The sequence below is a fragment of the Salvia splendens genome, chromosome 13 (assembly GCF_004379255.2).
Source record: "Salvia splendens isolate huo1 chromosome 13, SspV2, whole genome shotgun sequence".
NCBI classification, from domain to species: domain Eukaryota; kingdom Viridiplantae; phylum Streptophyta; class Magnoliopsida; order Lamiales; family Lamiaceae; genus Salvia; species Salvia splendens.
Window position 1 is genome coordinate 3,559,424 of NC_056044.1, and position 21,095 is coordinate 3,580,518.

The 21,095-nt window shown below is 32.4% G+C and overlaps 1 protein-coding gene across 1 annotated transcript; it reads left to right on the top strand.

Moving 5' to 3' along the window:
- Positions 1 to 14,842: 14,842 nt before the first annotated feature.
- Positions 14,843 to 18,954, top strand: LOC121761360 (alcohol acyltransferase 9-like). Its single transcript, XM_042157016.1, has 2 exons — positions 14,843 to 15,468; positions 17,860 to 18,954. Exons 1-2 carry the CDS (start codon positions 15,034 to 15,036, stop codon positions 18,805 to 18,807), a joined length of 1,383 nt encoding a protein of 460 aa, XP_042012950.1. The 5' UTR covers positions 14,843 to 15,033; the 3' UTR covers positions 18,808 to 18,954.
- Positions 18,955 to 21,095: the final 2,141 nt, after the last annotated feature.

Genomic DNA, 21,095 nt, shown 5'->3' on the forward strand with positions numbered 1-21,095 from the left:
AATTTTTTTATTATTTAATTAATTTATGGCTGGCCATAATGTGGCCGCATAGCTTTATTCTATTTGTATAGCTTTTATTTGTTTGTTTATTTTAGTTATATTTAGTCAAAATATTTTTACTGATTACTTAAATAATATAAATTGACTAATGTTGTAGTAGTACTTATATCCAATTTACTAATTTATATGAATACGACACTCTTACTTACAATTGTTGTACAACGTTCAAAAAATAACAATTTGTAAGTGTGAAAATTATAGACTAATAAAAATACATCAATTAGTCCTTCAATCATCAATTTAAAAAATCTTTATTATCTTCCACAGATAAATCGATACCTGTTGAAGGGTTGAAATAAATCCATAATTGATTAACCCTATATATATATACACTTATTTGTACTATTAAATGTTATCTGTGAAGTATATTATGATTCGAAAATAACAATTTGTAAGTATAAAAGGCCAAACTACTGTGATTCTTTCATGATACTATTGTATTGTACCTAATCATCTTAATTCCACATGTGAAGTGTCGACTATGATTATGTTTATTTTAATTTTTAAATGTACCACAATGAAAAACATGGAGAGTCAAAAATTCCTTAATCAGTCAAAACAACCTTTCGGAATCGCCAAGGAGGACTATTATTACAGTTTGCTAATCACGTTCAGTGCACCATCACTATCACTCCAAATTAATTAATCAATTTTTATAACCTACTTTTCAAATTTTCTTGCTAACCATCTTCTAAATGCAATATTACACCTACCCACCAAACTATTTCTACAAATTTTAACGATGATATATGTAATATCACCGACTTTTATTTTTCTCCATTTGATTAATTAGCCTTTGATGGATTTAATTAACACAAAACTTATCACGTCTCTTTTTATAACACTATTATATTCATATAGTATCATTTTTACATTTTAACAACATATTAATTTGTTTTTCATATCAACAATCACGTGTTTTTTTCTCAATGTGTATAGGGAAAAAAAGTTAAAAATGCGTTTCAATATGATGTGATCTCGATCTAGCACGTTCAGTTTAAGAATTATTTATATATGGTTCAAGAGTGTATATTATATTAAAGTATGGCAATTAAAATGGCAAACTATAAAAAATTATAAAATTGATCAAATTTTAGTCTATATCGCAATTTTCAAAAATTAGCCCAAAAAATTGTAATGTTTGAATTTGTCAGCAATTTACTCATTTTACAGTGAATTTGTTGATAAAATTGTAATATTAATTTAGATATTAACCGAAAAACCATACATAAATACCACCGCCTCCACTAGTGAATTAAATGAGGTTGTCCATCAACACAGAAAATGGCATCCTTTAGTTGAATACATATTATGTATGTGATCAAATATTTTTGTAATTAATAAGTGCAAACAAATCAAATTTTATGATTTTTTTAATCATATTTTTAAAATTATAAGACAAACCAAAATTTAATTAAAATTTCATAAATTTTCCATTACTATGCTCTGAAATTAATAAAGCAATTTGAATCACCCGACGATTTGAACAAATATATTGGATTTTTATATCTGGCTAACAATACAATAATACAAAAATTTGTTGACATGCGAAAATTCAGAACAAGGTTGCAGATAACTATTTTATTACTTATCGTTTTTTTAATTGTGAAACTGTATTTAATATATTGAGTTACGCATAGTAATTTTTTTGTAATAATGACACGGAAAACGTGCAAATTAGTAACTGAGACGACCCGTCAAACGTGACACTTCATTTTCCAAAGGGTTAATATAATTTTGTTCCAATTATTAATACTTCTATAGAAACGTGACACGACCCGGTCAAACACGAATGTTTAATTTCTATGGAAAATAGGAAAATTAAGTAGCAAAACGTTTATTTTTATTCCACACCCCAAACTTTATCGCATTATTTTTCAAAACGTCAACGTAAATACACGTACACATCAATCTACAATAGAGAAAAGTAAAGTGCTGCACTTAGATAATTAATGAATTTAAACTAATAACGAGATACTTACTGTATTTTCTTTAAAATAAAAGTTTCAATTATGTCATACGCTCTAAGTCAAAAGTGATGTACAATCCAAGTTCGAATAAATTTTCACTGATTATTATTAGCTTGCCGATTAATAAGTTAAAGTTCTGATTAATTAAAAATACAAACTACTAAAAAAATACAATTAACTTGTCAATTATGGAGTATATTTTATGGGATATATACTCTCTTCGTCCACAAAAAATAATCATGTTTTTTTTCCTTTTGGCTTGTCTATAAAAATTAGTCCCTATCTATTTTTGGTATGTTTCTCTCGCTAATAAGGTTAATTCAAATTTTCAACAATACTTCGACCACTTTTCATCTTTTTTCTCTATCAATATACTTAAAAGTTCACTTCATCCGTTGTTAAGATTAATTTTCGTGAAAAGACATATAATTTGATTTAAAGATTAATTTTCGTGAAAAGACATATAATTTGATTTAAATAACATGTGTTCGTTTGAATGGACCATAACAAATCAAAAAAAGAGTCATCGGTTTTCATTTTGAAAGAACTAGATGCTCGAATTTCATTTATTTTTGGGATATTGACACCTATAATATCACGAAACTTTTTTCAAAAATATACTATTTTTTCCCACTAACTTTAAATTTGACATATAATATCACGAGCTTGTAAAGTAATTAAACCGACAGAATCCGATAATATTAAAATGAGATGAATAACTATATCGGGCAATCATATACATTTCATGTTTAATTAATCAGTTGCCAATATAGATTTCATCAATACTAGATGCTAATTAAACGATAATACTCCGTATATTGAAAGAGTATATATCTCCAGCCCGCACGGGCTTAACTCAGTTGGTTCCTGGGTGGTAGATTGTCCCTAAGCAGACAGGATCGAATGCTGGCAGCCGCAGTGTGGGAGTTTCACCACTGTGGTGGCTCCTTGTGTGCTGGTTACCAGTGTAAGTTCCTCCCACCTAATGGGCCGCTGAGGTACCGTGTTTGAACCCTTCCATAGCGATGTCGGGCCGGGTTATGGGGGCGCCTGGGGTGAGCGAATCACCTTTTGTCCCTAAGTATATATCTCCATATTTTTGCTTACCCAATAAGTTACATCGCTTCTTATCTAAACAAAAAGTTGTGTCTTTTCATACTTTTTTTTTCTCTATTTGGTTCGTTAATAGATGTTTATAGTGATATAATGGCTGGCAAAATCTTAGGCTGTCCAGAACATGTTATACGTATCTCGACAACTTCGACAAAACGTGATTAAATCTCAAAAAATACTTTTAATTGTTCTCTTCTAAAAAATCAATCAGATTTATTGCGTATCCGTTCAAAGATTGCACGACCATGAATGGATTAACGAAATTTCCACAATCACGGTCTATTATCCAATGAAACCACAACAAAGAAAACGAGCTTAGAGGTGGCATAATGTGGCTCTCGATTCCCAGGTGAAGCTCAATCGAGCAGCCACACCACCGTACCTATTTCAAATTTGAGAATTGGTCGAGGGCATTGCGTCCGAATGCCTCTAATCTTATCGATATGAAGTTGTTGGGTTCTTCACCCTGCATCATGAATAGAAAATGTGACGTGAGTTTAGACAGTTACGCACACAAACATTAAGGGTTTTGTTTTTTTTTTTTAATTCGACATCTAATTTAAAGATATATGTCATGACAGATTCACTATAAACATTGATCTTACATTCATACTATAAAATAGGTAACCGGTGACAATTATAGATAAATCGATTTTTTCAATTTTCTTTCAGAAAAGATGATCATTTATTAGTTTCCTTAACTGGACAATGTTGAGATTCCAAAAGAGTGGTCCATATAAACAGCAAATCTTTTGCAGTAAAAAGAAAAAGAGAACCAAATATCTCAATTTGAGGCTGAGGTCCACAAATTTGCAACTTGGTAAAAAGCTGTTTTTAATTTAATGCATGGAAAAGACAGTTCTATTTAACAATTTGGTGTTGAATTTCACATGTTGCATTTCTGGTACGAATCTCCTTCTGTGTGGGTAGGGGACCTCCATTAATTTTGCTAACCTAATCTAGAGATTTTGCCTACTTTATTTTTTAAAACTAAAATGCCTTAGGGTTTAGGGTTAATCATACAAGGAAGACATCATACCAAGAAATAACATTTTACTATTTTAGATTTGAAGTTCTTGCATCATATGCAGGCCAGACAATTGAGCATATTAGTTTTAGTTGCATATTCTCGAGTAGCATATGGTATCACTATTGTGGACTCTTGAACCTTTCATTTTGTATGCCCTGTGACTTGACAAGAAAATCGGAAATGTCATGGTCTACGTTATCGTATAGTCTATTTGGGATATCAAAAAACATACTAGTTGTCTTTCAGGATAACAAGTCAACATGAGAGATGATAAAACAACACCTTCTTTGACATTGGGCACGAAGGTTGGTGTTCGAATTTTCCTTTCATGAACCGTAATTGACAAACAAATGATGCACATAGGGAAGACAAAGGATGGACGGGGGATTGAACTCTGAGGTAAGCATAGGTTTTTTTGTGTAAGAAACGTGTAAAATATGGGGAAACTTTTGATGTGGCCAAACCTTTGGCTTTTCATCTTGTGTAACCTCCAATTGGTTTATGTAATGTCTTTATGCCTTGATCTTTCATGTCTCCATCTCTAGCCTATACAAGGCATAGAGTTGTAGAGAGGAAATACACAACCAACAATCATTCTCTCTTCACTCTAGCTCAAGCATTCTAGTTCGCATCTTAGGAGCATCGCATTGCTCGGTTCTCGCCTCCAATTCAAGTTCGCCGGAGCCTACAAGTTTGAGGTGCTTCAACTCGATAGGAGGAAAGTCGTTTCATCTTTGGGGACATTACGTCAATCCGTGAGCACTAGCCGAGGCGTATTTCGTCTTGCGGAGAGAGGGTCACCTCGACTCGACTTGAAGATGGCTATAGTTTGCATCTTGGTCTTTTTTATTGTATTTACTTTGTTTCATTTACCTTCCAGTTTTTGTGTTCTTTGTAATAGCAAGGGTTGCTCGTGTAAAAGCTGCAATATTTCCAACATTTTGGATAGTATTTTCTTATTTTTTGCTGCATGATTTTGCACTTGTTACATACTCTTGCTCGTCCTCTTCGAACTTTTTATCAAAAAAATATCTTTTTCCAGTGTTAAATAAATGCCTTATACTCCGTATAAATCACAGTTAGGAATTCTATGTTAAGTATTCATAATGATAATATTCAATAATAATATTTAAAATTTGTTTAATATATCCATGGTAAAAATATTCTAGTGAGGCTCACTAGAACAAATCATTGCATGCCATAATTAAATGATTTTGCAAAGTTTAGGCATTTAAAAAACAAAGGAACAATTCTTTTTTGGGTAATGCATGTTAATGGAATTCCATTTTAATGAAGAAGTTTAGTTGTATTCCGACTCAGGGAGTGACGCACAACAGTTATGCGTCGTTATTAATGAACGACGCACAACCCTTATGCGTCTTTGGTTAATGACGCACAAGGGTTATGCGTCGTTCAAAGACGCATAAGAATTATGCGTCATTACCCTAATGACGCATAACCTTTATGCGTCACACTGGTAAGCATTCCCGCCTGTCACCCGGGTGACCCGGGTTCGATCCTCGGCAAAGGCGCATAATTCTTTTATAAGAGTAATATCTATTTGCCAAAAATAAATGTTTAGAATAACTCATTTTTATCAAATACTTCACTTAAAAAATTGCGCCGTTGCCGGGGATCGAACCCGGGTCACCTGGGTGGCAAGCGGAAATGCTTACCAGTGTGACGCATAAAGGTTATGCGTCACTAGGGTAAGACGCATAATTCTTATGCGTCTTTGAACGACGCATAACCCGTGTACGTCATTAACCAAAGACGCATAAGGGTTGTGCGTCGTTCATTAATAACGACGCATAATTGTTGTGCGTCACTCCCTGAGTCGGAATACATCTAAACCTCTTCATTAAAATGGAATTCCATTACTAGACTAGAACAAAAGTAGAAAGAGCTCAAAAAACAAACCGTAGAGGAATCTAATCATCTTAAGCATGTGAAGTTCCATAGATATTTCACAAGATTTCTGACAAAAGGTATCTGAATATTATTTAATATCATTGACCGTACAAGATATTGTACACATGAATAGTACCGGAGTATTATCAAATTGAAAAATGTTTTGGAGACATAATGTCTAAGACATAATAAGGTTAAAGTAGTAATTTTGTATTATATTGTGTTTATTAATGCTTTACATGTATACTATTTTACCCTTAATGGTATGAAAGGTATGTATGACTTCAATTAAGGAAGGTGAGTGTCTTAATGAGATTTGTGCCTAGCAATTAATTAAATTTCAAAGATTTTTAATTCATTTTTTTTATTAAGTATTCTCTCCTATTCTCTAATTATAAGTCTATCAATAAATTCTCTCTTTTTTCTCACATTATAATCTCCATCAATAAATTCTCATTTTTTTTCTCCAAGTATAGTTTTACCTCAACAACTTATCTCTTTTCCAATTTGCTCATTTATAATTTTCTATAACAATAAAAAAATTATTTATATCATTTTATCACATACAGATTAAAATACGCATTTGATTAATTCCCTTTGCTTTGTCTCTTCACAAAATTAATACTACTAACTTTATATTCATTAGAACAAAATTATTTATTTATGAGAATAGTAACTTTATTTCCAAAATAGTAACTTTTATTTGCAATAACAGTAACTTTTATTCCCAAAACATTAACTTTTATTTACAAGGATAATAAATGTTATTCATAAGAATAATAAATTTTATTTATTGGAACAATAATTTCATTTAACTATAACTATAACTATTACTCCATCCGTCCCCAAAGAATATGCACTTTGGGGTCGACACGAGTTTTAATGTAAAATTGATAAAGTAAGAGCGATGTAGAGAGAAAAAGTAATTAAAGTATTGTTAGTGGAGAATGAGTTCCACCTCATTAGAGAGAAATGACTTTCCAAAATTAGAAAGTGCATATTGTTGTGGGACGGACTAAAAAGAAAATAGTGTATATTCTTGTGGGACGGAGGTAGTATTTGTTACAATAATGCTTTTATTGATTATATTAATAATATTTTATTAATTAAAATGATTATATTTTTAACAATTATAATCTCTTGTCAAATAGCAAAAATAAATAACTTTTTTCTGCAATAAATAACTTTTATTTGCAACAAACTATATTAGTAAATTTATATATTAAACACTAATTTTTCATAGTAAATGTAAATTTTATTCCCAATAACAACACTCTTTATTCTATGATGAAGTATAGTAAATAACAAGCTCTCTATCTATAGAAAAGCTATAGAAAATAATACAAAAAATAAGATAACGCAAAAATTCTTCATCATAATAACTATATTATTTTATTATAAAATTCAAATTTGAAGAAGAAAAATGTTTAGTTTTTTATTTTTTTCATATATTAAAATAAATGATTTCATTGTTGTATATTTAGAATATTTTAAAAAAAAGAACAAGATATAAAAGAATAGTAGTACTCCCTCCGTCCCGTGCTACTCGCACGTTTGCTTTTCGGCTCGTCACAAAGTCCTTACACTATTTATAATTTAAGTTAGAATTATTGCATTTAATTAATATGTTAGTTTAAGTTAAGAGCTCTTTTATTAAGTGATGTCTCATTACACCTAAAATTCTTTTTTAATTACACAAAAAAATCAATCCCAAATTTACGGCCTAAAATGAAAAGTGCGAGTAGCATGGGACGGAGGGAGTACTATATTAAGTTATCAAATTATTTTATAATTAAATATAACATTTTAGTTATATAGTGTGTTAATTAATACTACTATAATGATAAATTTATAATCTCAATTAATATTTTTTAAATGAGTATTAAATTAACATGACATAAGTATATATATACATATGATTTTTTTGAAATCCATTTATAACTTTAATGCATGATTCACGTTTATCTCTAATAAATGAGCATGCATTTAGATAAATGTATTTAATTTGATATAATTTTCCTTAACTAGATATATATCCATTTAATATGATATTAGGGTAGATTAGTCATAATATAAAATATAGTTATGGCAAAGTGACATAGGGGCATTATGTCATAGAGACATTATGTCTCTAAATCACTACTCTATCAAATTCATTATTAATAATTGTCAAAGTTTATAATAGGATAATTAATCACAGTTCAATCGATAAGATGTTAATGTTTTATTAACTGAAGGTTCAAATTATCGCAATGAAAGGAAAGGAAAAAAAAACTCCGGTGAATATAACACGTATACCAATGATATTAATTAGTACTCCATTAATTTGATGCTTAATTATACATAAAAATTTCTCATTTTGTGATTCATTAAATTTGTTGGAGGATAGAGGCTAGGATATATGAAAATAGATACATGGAAAACGACTTTACTTCTAGGTTAAATATTTAATTTTTTAACAATTTTTGTAGACTAGCCAGAAGCTTAAAATTTATTGAATGAGAGAAACAGTGTCGTCCAAAATATAATTGACTTCAATATATCATAATCCAAAACCGACACAAAAAGTGTAGCTGGTGAGATTCTCTTTTTGCCGGTAAGATTTTATTTCAGCTTTAAATTGATTGAAATATGATACAATTGAAAAATATAGTAATAGATCGTTTTATGCACATATATTCATGAAATTAATTAGAGGCATAAAAAAAACCTTTGAGTAACAAGATTTGCTTATCATATACACAACCAAAATTATGAGTAATGACGCAAAAATAGAGAAAAGGCCAAAACTGATCCTGAACACATGTCCATTTTACGATTTTGGTCCTATATTTTATTTTTTGAATTTTTACATCCTGAACATTTCAACTTGGATCACAATTGGTCCTACACTAACAATTCCATTAATTTTTAAACGGTTTTAACTCAATTTTGACCAATTTTTAAACGGTTTTAACCCGAATGAGACTGTTAAAACCATCAAAATCGGGTTAAAACCGTTTAAAATTTGACGAAATTGTTAGTGTATGACCAATTGTGATCCGAGTTGAAATGTTCAGGATGTAAAAATTCAAAAGATAAAATATAGGACTAAAAAATCATAAAATGAGCATATGTTCAGCACCAGTTTTGATCTTTACTCGCAAAAATAAAAGAAACAAAGTAACTTCCTTATCCTAATTTTGTAGGGTATATATAAAGAGGGCCTACCTCAAAAACATATCTATTTACAGCTAACAAACTTTGATTAAAAAAAAAGGAATTTAATCGTTTTATGCATATCGTGTTATTCTCAAAAATTGTCCATTGACGCAATTTTGGGCTTTAATTTGGTTGATCTTTACCTTGTGTGCGTTAAGATTGTTGCTTGGATCTTCTCATTTATCTTAGAGCTATTGTGAGATCGCTACTCTCAGGTGGATGTGGATAAGATTGACGAATAACGTCTGAATGTAGAATGTGTGTTGCCATATGCTTCTAATTTCTTGTGTTCCTATGTATTTTTTATGAATAAATAATAGAGTATCATAAGAACTTATCGTTTACATCGTACTCTCCGGCGAAAAAACCTCAAACAACAAGCCAACAAGGAGACTAAACATACCAAAAAGAGATATTTGCTTTTGCCTATAGATTGTGGATTTTGATTAATTCCGATTAAGCATAATAATTTATTTTATTAATTTAAATCCAAAAGAGATACCAATACATAATCAAAATTATATTTCAAATCTAATCGAAATAAACCAACTCAAGTTAACCAAGAATAGTTACTAACTTTAATAGTGATCCAAAAACAAGTCATGTCCAGTCTAGTTAAATTTTAAAATGTTAGCCCATCACAAAACAATACTACTCCTATAGTAGTAGTAGAATAGTAGTACAAACTTTTGAAGTTGTGATCCAAATTGTGCTTATTTTCTCTCGTCACAACTAAACATTTTTAATAATATGAATTAACCATCATCTATTTGACATTATTTCAATCATATTTTCTCAATCTCTTAATTACTTTACTGTTTTCATATTAAAATTCGTATTATTTTATAGAAGTGGTACCATAAAAAAAAAATTGGGTGCACCTATATCCGCCGCTGACTATGGATTAATAAATTGAGTTAACCTATCATTAGCATACGTTTGTAAGTTAAAATTATCATCAAACATGTCGCCAACTTTTTTCAGCTTAGTGCTCTTTAGTTAGCAGACAATAATTTTAATCCAAAGTTGAAATATTCTCATCCAAGTCAAGATATACTAATGTTTTTATTTATATATGATCTCCCACTAACTAACTTGACCACTTTATAGATCCACTTGATAGATGCTCTTGACAACTTTTTTCATGCTTTTCTTTTATTTTCAATAACAAAATTCTTACATCACGAGACTTTTTGGTGGGCCGACATTCTTTTCCTTAAATTAATTAATCAACCAGATCTAGGATAATTTTAATTTTGACATGCGTTGAACTTCTTTTCTCCTTTTCCCTTCTATCATTATAATTTATTTTATTTTATTTATGAGTATATGTGTTATGTATGTATTTGTGGTATTATGACTGTACTTATAATTAAAATAGACATACACCGAAATAATTTGGTAAGGTTGTTCATAATTTAGTTTAAATCGTAAATTAAATTGGACAAACTGTATTTGTACGGTTTTATTGTTAACAAAAAATATTATTTGGATTGTAATTAACTTCCAAAGGAAATTATTTAAACTGATCTTATGTTTCTAAACTAAATTTAATTTTAGCTTCTTACTTTTCCGTTTAGGGGAAAGGAAACTACGTACATTTATGTGGTTTGCGGTCATTTTTATAATTTTAATTTTTTATCAACAAATAAAGAAAATTATAAAAGTAATTGTATTATGATGGATTTAAAAGTCTTAGAGATGATTATGCGTTTTATTGCTGGATTTACTTAGAGTTCTTATCCTACTTCTGATGTTGACTCTCACCTAATTGAAAACAGGAATTAGGTATATTTTCTTTAGTTTGAATTCTCATAGTACTATAATATTTTTTCTTTATCTCTTTTTTAGCCTGTTTGTTGAGGGGGGAAATGTGTCTAATTATATTATTTTGGATGTGGTAAATTACGTATTTGTGTCTGTGGTTGAATCACGTGTCAATTCTTAGTCTCTCCGATAAAAGTTTTGTTTTATCGATCAAAATGTAGTTGTCAATATTAGAAAGAAATATTCTATTCTAAAGGTAATTAAGTTCCAACTATTTTTAGAACTTCACTTTCCCAATTCCAACTTAAATCGCACCCACGCAAAATACGACCATGACAGTGAATCACAACTTAAATGATCAATTTGTGGTCTTTCTAAGAAGATCAATAATAGTTAACTCATTTACTTGGGAATTTGAATTATCACAAATACTAATTCTTTTATTTAATTGATAAAACTATTTTCTACACTCAATCAATTGGGAGTCTAATTTATCATAACAAGTAAATGACTTAACTATTATTGATCTTCTTAGAAAGACCACAAATCGAGGTGAGAGCAATAGTCATTAATTCAATACGGAGAAATAAATAACCAAGGCCAAGTGAATAATGGGAAAATTAAATAGGGAGTAGCAAATTGTCAAAAAAAAAAGTTTTATGAATTTTAGCCAAAGTTTAATTCGATCCACAACTTTTTAAAGAATCGGTTGTGAACATATTGAATTTTAATATTTTTCAATTTCCCTACTAGGTATAATTTGAGTGATATTGTATCTGGTTGGATTCCAAGAAAACATCTACAAGGACGAGACAACTCGAAAATTTTATCATTTTCCTCAACACACTAAGCAATTAAATTAACCAGGTCATCAATTTAAAATAAATGTGTGCCAAATCAACATGTTACAAATAGAAAATCAAAATATTTTGTTATTATGATAAAGTTAGAGAAAAATGTTAAAATTATGATTTCTAGGGCTGGTTTTTAAAATTATGGGATAAACCAAAATTCATAAGTTTTCCATAAATTTTTCCCTCAATTAAATTACTCTCTATGCACACAAAAACTCAAGACCTATATTTTTAGAGCAAAACTAATACTTCCTCAATGTAATAATTAAAAAAAAGGACAAATATTAAGGAACCTATTTGTTTGGTATAAAATGGGAGAATCTAAAAAGAATTTTGATTATTATAAATTGAAAGGAGGGATACGTCATTGCTTGAACCATAGAAAATGTTCTTCATGGTTATTGTACAAACGCATTTGTACCATAGCTGTCAAATAAAAGCCCATAAGAAGTACCAAATACTTCCTCCGTCCGCCATCTCTCCTTTTTCGGAAAATGTTAAGAAAAATGAATGAAAAAAAGTTATTGAAATATGAGTCTCACTTGTATATATTAGTTTTAAATAAAATATAAGTTAGTGGAATGTGAGATCCTATTACCCCCTTTGTCCTGTAAAGCATCTCCAAGGGGAGAGGTAAATGGAGGGGTAAGTCATATAACTACCATATTTACCTTTTCTCCATGAAAAATCATTCTCAAATGGGAGAGGTATTTGAGAAGGTATTATACCTTTTCCCATTTTGAGGAGGTATCTTTACATCTCCATCAATGAAGAGGTAAAATCATATAACCACCATATTTGCCTTCTTTTCATGAAAAATCATTCTCCAAGGGGGAAGGTATTTGAGAAGGTATTACACTTTATATTTTTTAATGTATTTTTTACTATTATTTTATTTTTTAAAATGATATACCTTTCTATATATCTTTTTCCTTTGGAATGTATAACTTTTTGAAAGGGTATATTTTACTTTTTGAGGAGGTAAATAGATGATATACCTCTTTCATTTACCTTTCCTTGTTGGAGATGCTCTTATAATTTGTCACTATTTGATCCAACACGGATTTTAGAAATATAATAGAATGTGGGTTGAAAAATTAGTGGTATGTGGTTCCTACTTTTATATACAGTATTAGTTTTATATTAATAAAATGTGGGTGAGAATGAGTTAGTGGAGTACATTACCAAAAATAGTAAAAGTGAAAAGTGACAAATTTTTAGGGACGAACGAAAAAGGAAATAAGTGACAAATTTTCAGGGACGAAGGGAGTACCGTTTATGGTAAAAGTGAACTAAGACTCCTATTTGCGTACGGACTAAAATGAAAAAACGGGACTCCTTCGCGGACGGAGAGAGTATAAGAAAATATGTTGTTTAGAGTAGGATCGAAAATACACAAAGCTAATTGTGAGCAATTCGAGGCTTGACTCGAAAAAGCGCGTACGAAGTTGGATTTGACAGTAAACAAGCCGAGCTCGAGTCTGATTTCAAGCTCCAGTTAGTACACGAACCTTTTGTCGAGTTCGAGTAACACGTTAATCGAGAGCATGACTTGAATATTTTACTTGAGTTTTGACCACTATTTATATGTATATAAGATCGTTCGAGCTTGAGATACAACATTATCTAATATCATACGAGTTGGGCTCGAGCTCGACAATTAGGTGACGTACCGAGCTCGAACAATAAAATAGTAATCCCTCAGTCCCATAAAAATATGTGCACTTTCCATTTTCATCTGTCCCATAAAAATATGTGCATTCAATTTTTTGAAACTTATATCAATTTAATAATATATGTCTCACTATCCACTGATACTATTTTTAATATCATTCTCCTCCTCTCTCTTACTTTACCACACAATTCTCCTCTTTCTGTCTTACTTTACCAAGTTTATCTTAATTCCCGTGTCATACTCATTGTACCTATTTTTATGGGAAGGAGGGAGTATCTTGAATCGAGCTGAATATTTACGAGCCGAATGCTTATTGTCGGCAGCTAAAATGAATAATTATGAACATTTTGGTTATCATTCAAAAGTATAATATCCAAAAGGTTATCATTAATGCTAAGTAATCATAAGTCATAACATGATCAAATCCATATGAACAACCACCTGTCAAATTCCACATGCTAATACTCCAACATGATTAAAAGTTGAACATTCAGCTTTAAGCTTTCGAAATTTCAACACTTTTCCTTAAATCATGAAAACTTTCCAACCAATTCCCACATATATTTGAAGCTTAATTAAACTGAACCATTACATGCAATTCACAATTCATGACTACAAATCTTCGTAATTTTGGAACTGTAAGTTAAATATGGTCGATTTATGACTAAGAACTTTCACGATTGTAATAAATTCTAGGGAAAATATGATCAGTTACGACTAACAAGCAGTTTGGTCATAATTGGTTTGTTAATTCAAGACTAATCAATAAGTTTACATAAAATAGTTGTAAATCAATATTGACAATTCACAACTAAAAAGTCTCGTGTTCTCATGTTCTTTATTAGTAACCGTTATGAATTTTAAGTATGAGAGAAATAAAAAGAAATGTGATTGAAATATTATTAGTGAAATATAAACCTCTCTCATGTGTGGATGAACCAAAACAAAAAGATTATTAAGTTAAAATTAGAGGTAGTACGATATAAAGAATACTATAGTAAGATCAAAAGTGACAATAATAAGAACCCAATTTCGAAAAATATGTGACCGTCAGGCTCGTCACTGGTACTTATTAAAAATGGATGACAGACAAAAAATAGAAATAAACACAATTTCGAACAGTTTGACCAAAATTGCCACACCATGGATTAGCGACAACTCCAAAAACCTGATCAATAAAGTTTTTTCAACACTCATGGAGCGGCAGTGGAATCGGTCGACACCACATAAATCCGTCGTTGAATGAAATCCACCAACATGTGAGAGAATGACCTAACCACTCTCCCAAATCATGATTGTAATGCATGATGTAAGTTATTTAAATTAATTAACTAATTCAACTAGATACATATATAGGATCTCCAACACACTTCACAACACAAACCAACTTTCATCTCCATGCTTCTACTTTAATCACTTCATCTTCCCTCACAAATCCTCTACCTAATCACCATGCTTAAATCCCCAGAGCTGCCAGATTGCATCTACAAAGCCCAGCCCGTGTTAATCAGCCCAGCCCGGCCCACTCCCAATCACAGGCTCTACCTTTCCAATCTGGATGATCAGAAATTCCTGAGATTCTCCATCAAATATCTCTACCTTTTCACCAAATTTCTCCACACCGCAGCCCTGCGAAGCTCCCTCGCCCGGGCCCTCGTCGAGTTCTACCCGCTCGCTGGCAGGCTGAGGCGGCGCGTGGGCGGGGACGATCGGAAGCTGGAGGTGGAGTGCAACGGAGAAGGGGCGGTGTTTGTGGAAGCGGAGATGGATTTGAGGTGTGAGGAGTTTGTTGAGTTTGTGGGGAAGCCAAACAGGGCCTTGATGAGGAAGCTGCTGTACAGAGTTGAAGGTGCTGATTTCTTGGATATTCCACCTCTCATAATTCAGGTATTAATTTGCATTTTTTTTGTTTTGTTTTTGTGAAATATTATGACAAAAATCCAAAATGGTTTGGTTTCAGTCTTTTCTGGTTGAATGGTGTTTGGGATTGGGTGAACATGTTACTAGTCTTCTCTAATGTGGCTGATTTGGAGGAACTTTGTTTTCTTCGTGGTATACGAATAATAGTAATTTAAATTATGAAACTTAATCAAAAATTAATTAATTTCATAAGATTCGAAAACTGAATATTAATTCATTAGGTTTCAGTTTTTCTCAATCGTCGTATTTTGGCAATCCGTAAAATACCGTTATAAAAATAAATACTTAGGCCTCCTTTGGTAGCAAGATTGAAATTTTGCCATATTAGTTAATAAATAAAATAAATTATTCAGTTTTGTGTGAATAACCTTACATGAGTTGGTGTTTAGTATACGTTAAACAAATAAAATAAATATTTAACTTTATGTTTTAGTATATTAATTTGTACTAGTATTTACCTAGTAAATACTCCATCAATCAAAATGCGAGGAGTAAATTTTGGGAGTAATAAGGTAATTTGAGTTAGTTATCATTATTGGATTTTCAGGATTAATCCACTTATATGGTGAGTTTATGTAACACATTAAAAATGAAAAATAAAGTGAAGCAAAAAATAACACGAATCAAAAAATAATTTAACTCAGCATTCAAAACAAGTAAAATTAGGATAAATACTAGTAGTAAATATCCTAGTAAATATAGCAACCAAACTGATCCTATAGGATTTATCAGATTTTGATCCTAACATATCATTCAAATGACTATTAAAAAAATTCGTGAGTTGAGTTGGGGAGTTTTATTTTAGTATATCCAACTTAGATCTTCTATTCACGAATAGTCAATAATTTGTCACGCAACATTATTCCCTGAAAAGGATACCTCGATGTTTGTTTCTTTGAATTATTTATGTTTTTTATTGGCATGTTTAATAAGAAATGGTAATAAAGCTTTCTTGTTTAGATCAAGTAAGCTTTTGTCGTTTATCTTGCCTAACATGTCAACGACGAATATCTTTCCACCCACAGTTACAAATATTTTAAGATTGATTAACTATAAAATTAGGAAAATAATGGTTGGCACTTTTTAAAATTTAGACGATAAATTAAGAAATTTTAAATAATTTCAATTGTTATATATTTGAAAATTTTAAAGTTGAGTGACATACAAAAAAGTCTACATGGAGATGTTTTTGGTCAGACAACAAGACGATGAGTAATTTAGAGAGAGTGGAGAGAGGAATTTTTTAATTTTCTAGATTTCAAACGAGAACGTTTAGTCGCTATACATCTGCGCCACTATTCATCAATATCATCAAAATTTTACATGTGTTCGTTAACTCAATATTTGCATGAAAAAAAATTGTAGATATTTGTCATTAAAATTTGACTGAATTTAGGCAATTAACCAAAAAGTTATAAGTAGTTAGAACTATGATTCGCATGAAAATGAATTCTTTAGGGTAGAATTGAAAAGTTAACATACTATGTATTGAAATGTTGTATTTTACCTAAGTTGGGTGAAATATTGAGACATAAAATAGAGAATGAGCTTAATTTCTCTTTCACTCATATCCAACATGTGTCGGTTCCCTCGGCACTCATTCTTGGCCTCTTTTCCCCAAGAATATATTCCAACATCTTTTTATTTCACAATCTTTTTACCTTTTCACTTTTCTACCCATCTCATTCAACGGTCTACATTTCTCTACATCAATTTTACATCAAAATCAATCACCAAATCTTTTCAAATATGTCTTCTGTTGATTTATAAGAGTTTATTACTTCCAATTCTTATATTATTATAGACATCTAGTTAATATACTACTACTATGTATGTCATGCAAGATTTCATCGTTTTATGTTATTAGCTAGAATGACACGTGTATGATTTCATTTTATCCATGAAATTGTTGGTGGTGTGCTAATAAAGTAAAAGTTTCACTTTAATTATGTGAGTGTATTGTAAGTTGTATAGATTTTATAATTATAAGTGAAAAATGACAATTTTTTGTGGATGGGGTATAAAATAAATGGCAAAACGGTTAGACTTTTGCATGCAGTATTACCTCATCCACTGAATACAGAGGAATATATTGTCACATCGGTTATATGATGGTACAAATTATTTAAAGAAAAATCAAACGACTCTATTATTCTATGACGCCAAATTGAATCCTATTGTATTAGGTGAAAACTCTCTCTTAATAGATAGATATTTCACCCCTACTTAGGTTCGGGATGTTTATTTAGTAAATTAGATAAAGATTTGATTTTTATGAATATTATTCAGACAAATAAATATACTATTGAACAATCAAACATCTTGTTAATTGACAAGTAAATATTGTAATAATAACAGGTGACGAATCTCCGAGACGGTGGAACGATTCTCTGCACCGCAATAAGTCACTGCATTTGCGACGGAATCGGCTCATCGCAGTTCCTACACGCCTGGGCCCACATCCACCAATCCTCATCGTCCCCGAACTTACCGATCCAACCGTTCCACTCCCGCCACGTGTTGGAGCCCCGCCGCCCGCCACAAGTAACCTCCTCGCACCCCGGATTTACCAAAAACACCCCTCCAGCGAACGAACCCGCAGCGGGCCCCAACGTGTTCAACTTCCTCCAATCCCAACCGCTCGTGACGTCATCCGTCACATTCTCCCCCTCCCAAATCCTCCACCTGAAAAGACAATGCTACCCCTCGCTGAAATGCACCACCTTCGAGGCCCTCGCGTCCCACACGTGGCGCAGCTGGGTCCGTTCGCTGGGGCTAAAACCGTCATTTCAAGTGAAGCTCCTCTTCTCCATGAACATCCGGGACAAGGTGCGGCCGGAGATGCCCCAGGGGTATTATGGGAACGGGTTCGTGCTAGCGTGCGCCGAGGCGAAGGTGAAGGACCTCGTCTCGGCTAACGTGCGCCATGGGGTTAAATCAGTGCAACATGCTAAATCGGTAATTAGTGATGATTATGTCCGATCCGTGATTGATTTGTTGGATGATGAGAATGTGGTGACGGATTTGTCATCGAGTTTGGTGATCTCGCAATGGTCGAGATTAGGGTTGGAGGATTTGGATTTTGGGGGAGGGAAGGCTCTTCACATGGGGCCTTTGTATAGTGACATCTATTGCTTGTTTGTTCCGGTCGCCGGAGAGCCCGACGCGGTCAGGGTTCTCGTGTCGATGCCTCGGAGCGTGGTCGAGAAATTCGAGTTTTACATGGCAGATTTTGATGGAGTTGTTGAGAATGGGGATGCAAAGAATCAATGTGAAGTAGATAGTTTGAAGATGGTTTCAGTTTAAGAAAGAGTTTGATCATTATGGGTGCTCATGAATATACTCCTTGTCGACAATTTTTATGTGACAAAAGCAAGAACAACTATACATAGTTTCGAGTGTATTTATGTACATGTATCCATTTTAATACAATCAAGTTTATATTTCAAGAAACGCGTTATTTGCTTACTTTTGCAGATTTTCTGTTTCTTGCTATTTGTGATCGTTTGATCATTTGCGTATTTCTGTTGCTTGGGCTTGTGTGTCTTGCCTTTACGACGTTTTCTTCCTTTTAGTTTTTTTGTATGTCATGTGTTTTGTGATTGTTGTTTGCAATTTCTCATACGGCTTGGAGTTGTTGTGAGACCACTACTCATTGGTGGATGAGGTTGACGGATAATATTGGGATATGTTTTTTTTCTTTTGTTTCTATTTTCTTGTATTCGTCTGATGTCATTTCGGATGGAGTGTTTGCTTTCGTCTGCTAAACTTATTTTGCTTCATAGCGTTTCTTTTGTAACAAAGGAAGGCATTAGTTTTTTTATAATTGTTATGCCATTGATTTACCATATTAATTAGAACATCCCCTTGAAACCCCATAACAAAACTGAATAAGTGAAAATTATCATTAGTTTAATATTTAATTAAAAGTGTATTAGCATTTAATAATTACTATGCCATTGAATATCCATATTAGGACTTCCCCTAGAAACATCGTAGAAACAATTTAGAGAATCATCATATAATTCATACAACATGTTTAGAGCATCCACAACCGTGCTCTTGCCAGCGGCACGATTGTAGGCCCGGGCGGTACTATTCATGCCTGCTCTCTGGCAAGAGCACAACACCCACAATTGTGCTCTTCCGCAAGGACGAGCACAATTAATATAAAATTCAATTAAACAATAACATTTTCATAATATTAAAATCCATTTAAAAACCATAATAAATATTACAAATAAAATTAAAAAATACATAATTAAAATCCTAAAAATTAAAAATTACATAATTAAACTCCTTAAAATTAAAAATTACATAATTAAAATCCGGAACGGCCGAATCTTGGGTTTGAGGAGGGGCCGAATATTCCGTTTCCGGACTAGGAAACGGTTGTGAACCGAACCATTCGGGGTTCCAACCGTGGGAGCCCGAAGGGTTATCGTCTTGGCCGGACATAGTGATGTTGTAGGGCATGAGAGAATGAAGATGAAAATGGATATGAGAGAATGGAGATGAGAATGGATATTGGAGAATGATGATGAGAGTTGTGTAGTTTGATGTGAATTTTTGGGGTGAAATTGGGGGTATTTATAGATGAAAGTGTGTATTTTTAGGGTAAAAAAAATGAAAAAGGTGTAAAAAACGGTTATAAACGGATATATTTTTTTGGGGAAGTGAATTTTTTTTTATCGATTTTTTTTAATAAAAAACCGATTTTTTTTTTAAAAAAAAAAGTTTAAACACAACGGCTATGCCGTTGACGAATGGGAGCGCGACACGTGTGCGTCCGCTGGCACGGACGTGCTCGATACATCGAGCAGCGCCGTGCCAGCGGCGCGGCTGCAGCGGCGGCGGTCCTTCGCCTTGCCAACGGCGCGGACGGCGGTGGCGACTTTCGCCACCGCTGCGGATGCTCTTAAGTTCAATTATCATTAGTATAACTTTTTAATTACGACCACCATCATCATCTAGTCCATTAGTATAACATTGTTCTTTAGAGTATCCACTGTAGACGGACAATCCCAATAGCCCCGCCCCCTTTTTTGTCCACAGCCCCAGTTTATTTGTCCGCACCCACAAAAAAAAGTTGCCCGCAGCTATAAGGTGGACACTTCCAATAGCCCCAAAATTTTATATCCACTTTTCATTTAATTTTATTTTTGTTTATTTTAAATCAATTATAATAAAAAAATTATCAGAATGTAAATAATTAGAAAACGAGGTAATTGTGACCGAATATTCGTTGTATTATTGAACCGGGATATTTTACAACAAACACTTAAAAACAATACAAATAAAAACGTCGCCAACGTCTACTCGGTGGCGGAGTCGGATTCCTCCTCCTCTTCTCTACCGTCTCCCCCGCTTCAGCCGACCGCCCCTGCCAAATCCTCATCAGGCTAACCTAGACTGCGCTGGATCCGACCTATGAGTTTCCAGTATATACCCTTGATGACCGGGTCGGTTGCGGTCTCGTAGCTGAGGCAGTTATCATGCAGTTGTTGCATCAACTGCACATCTAGGTTCTCCCTCAAGACCTCGTGGGGACCAGGGGCCATGGGCTGCGGTATAGGGGCGGGCTGCGGGATGCG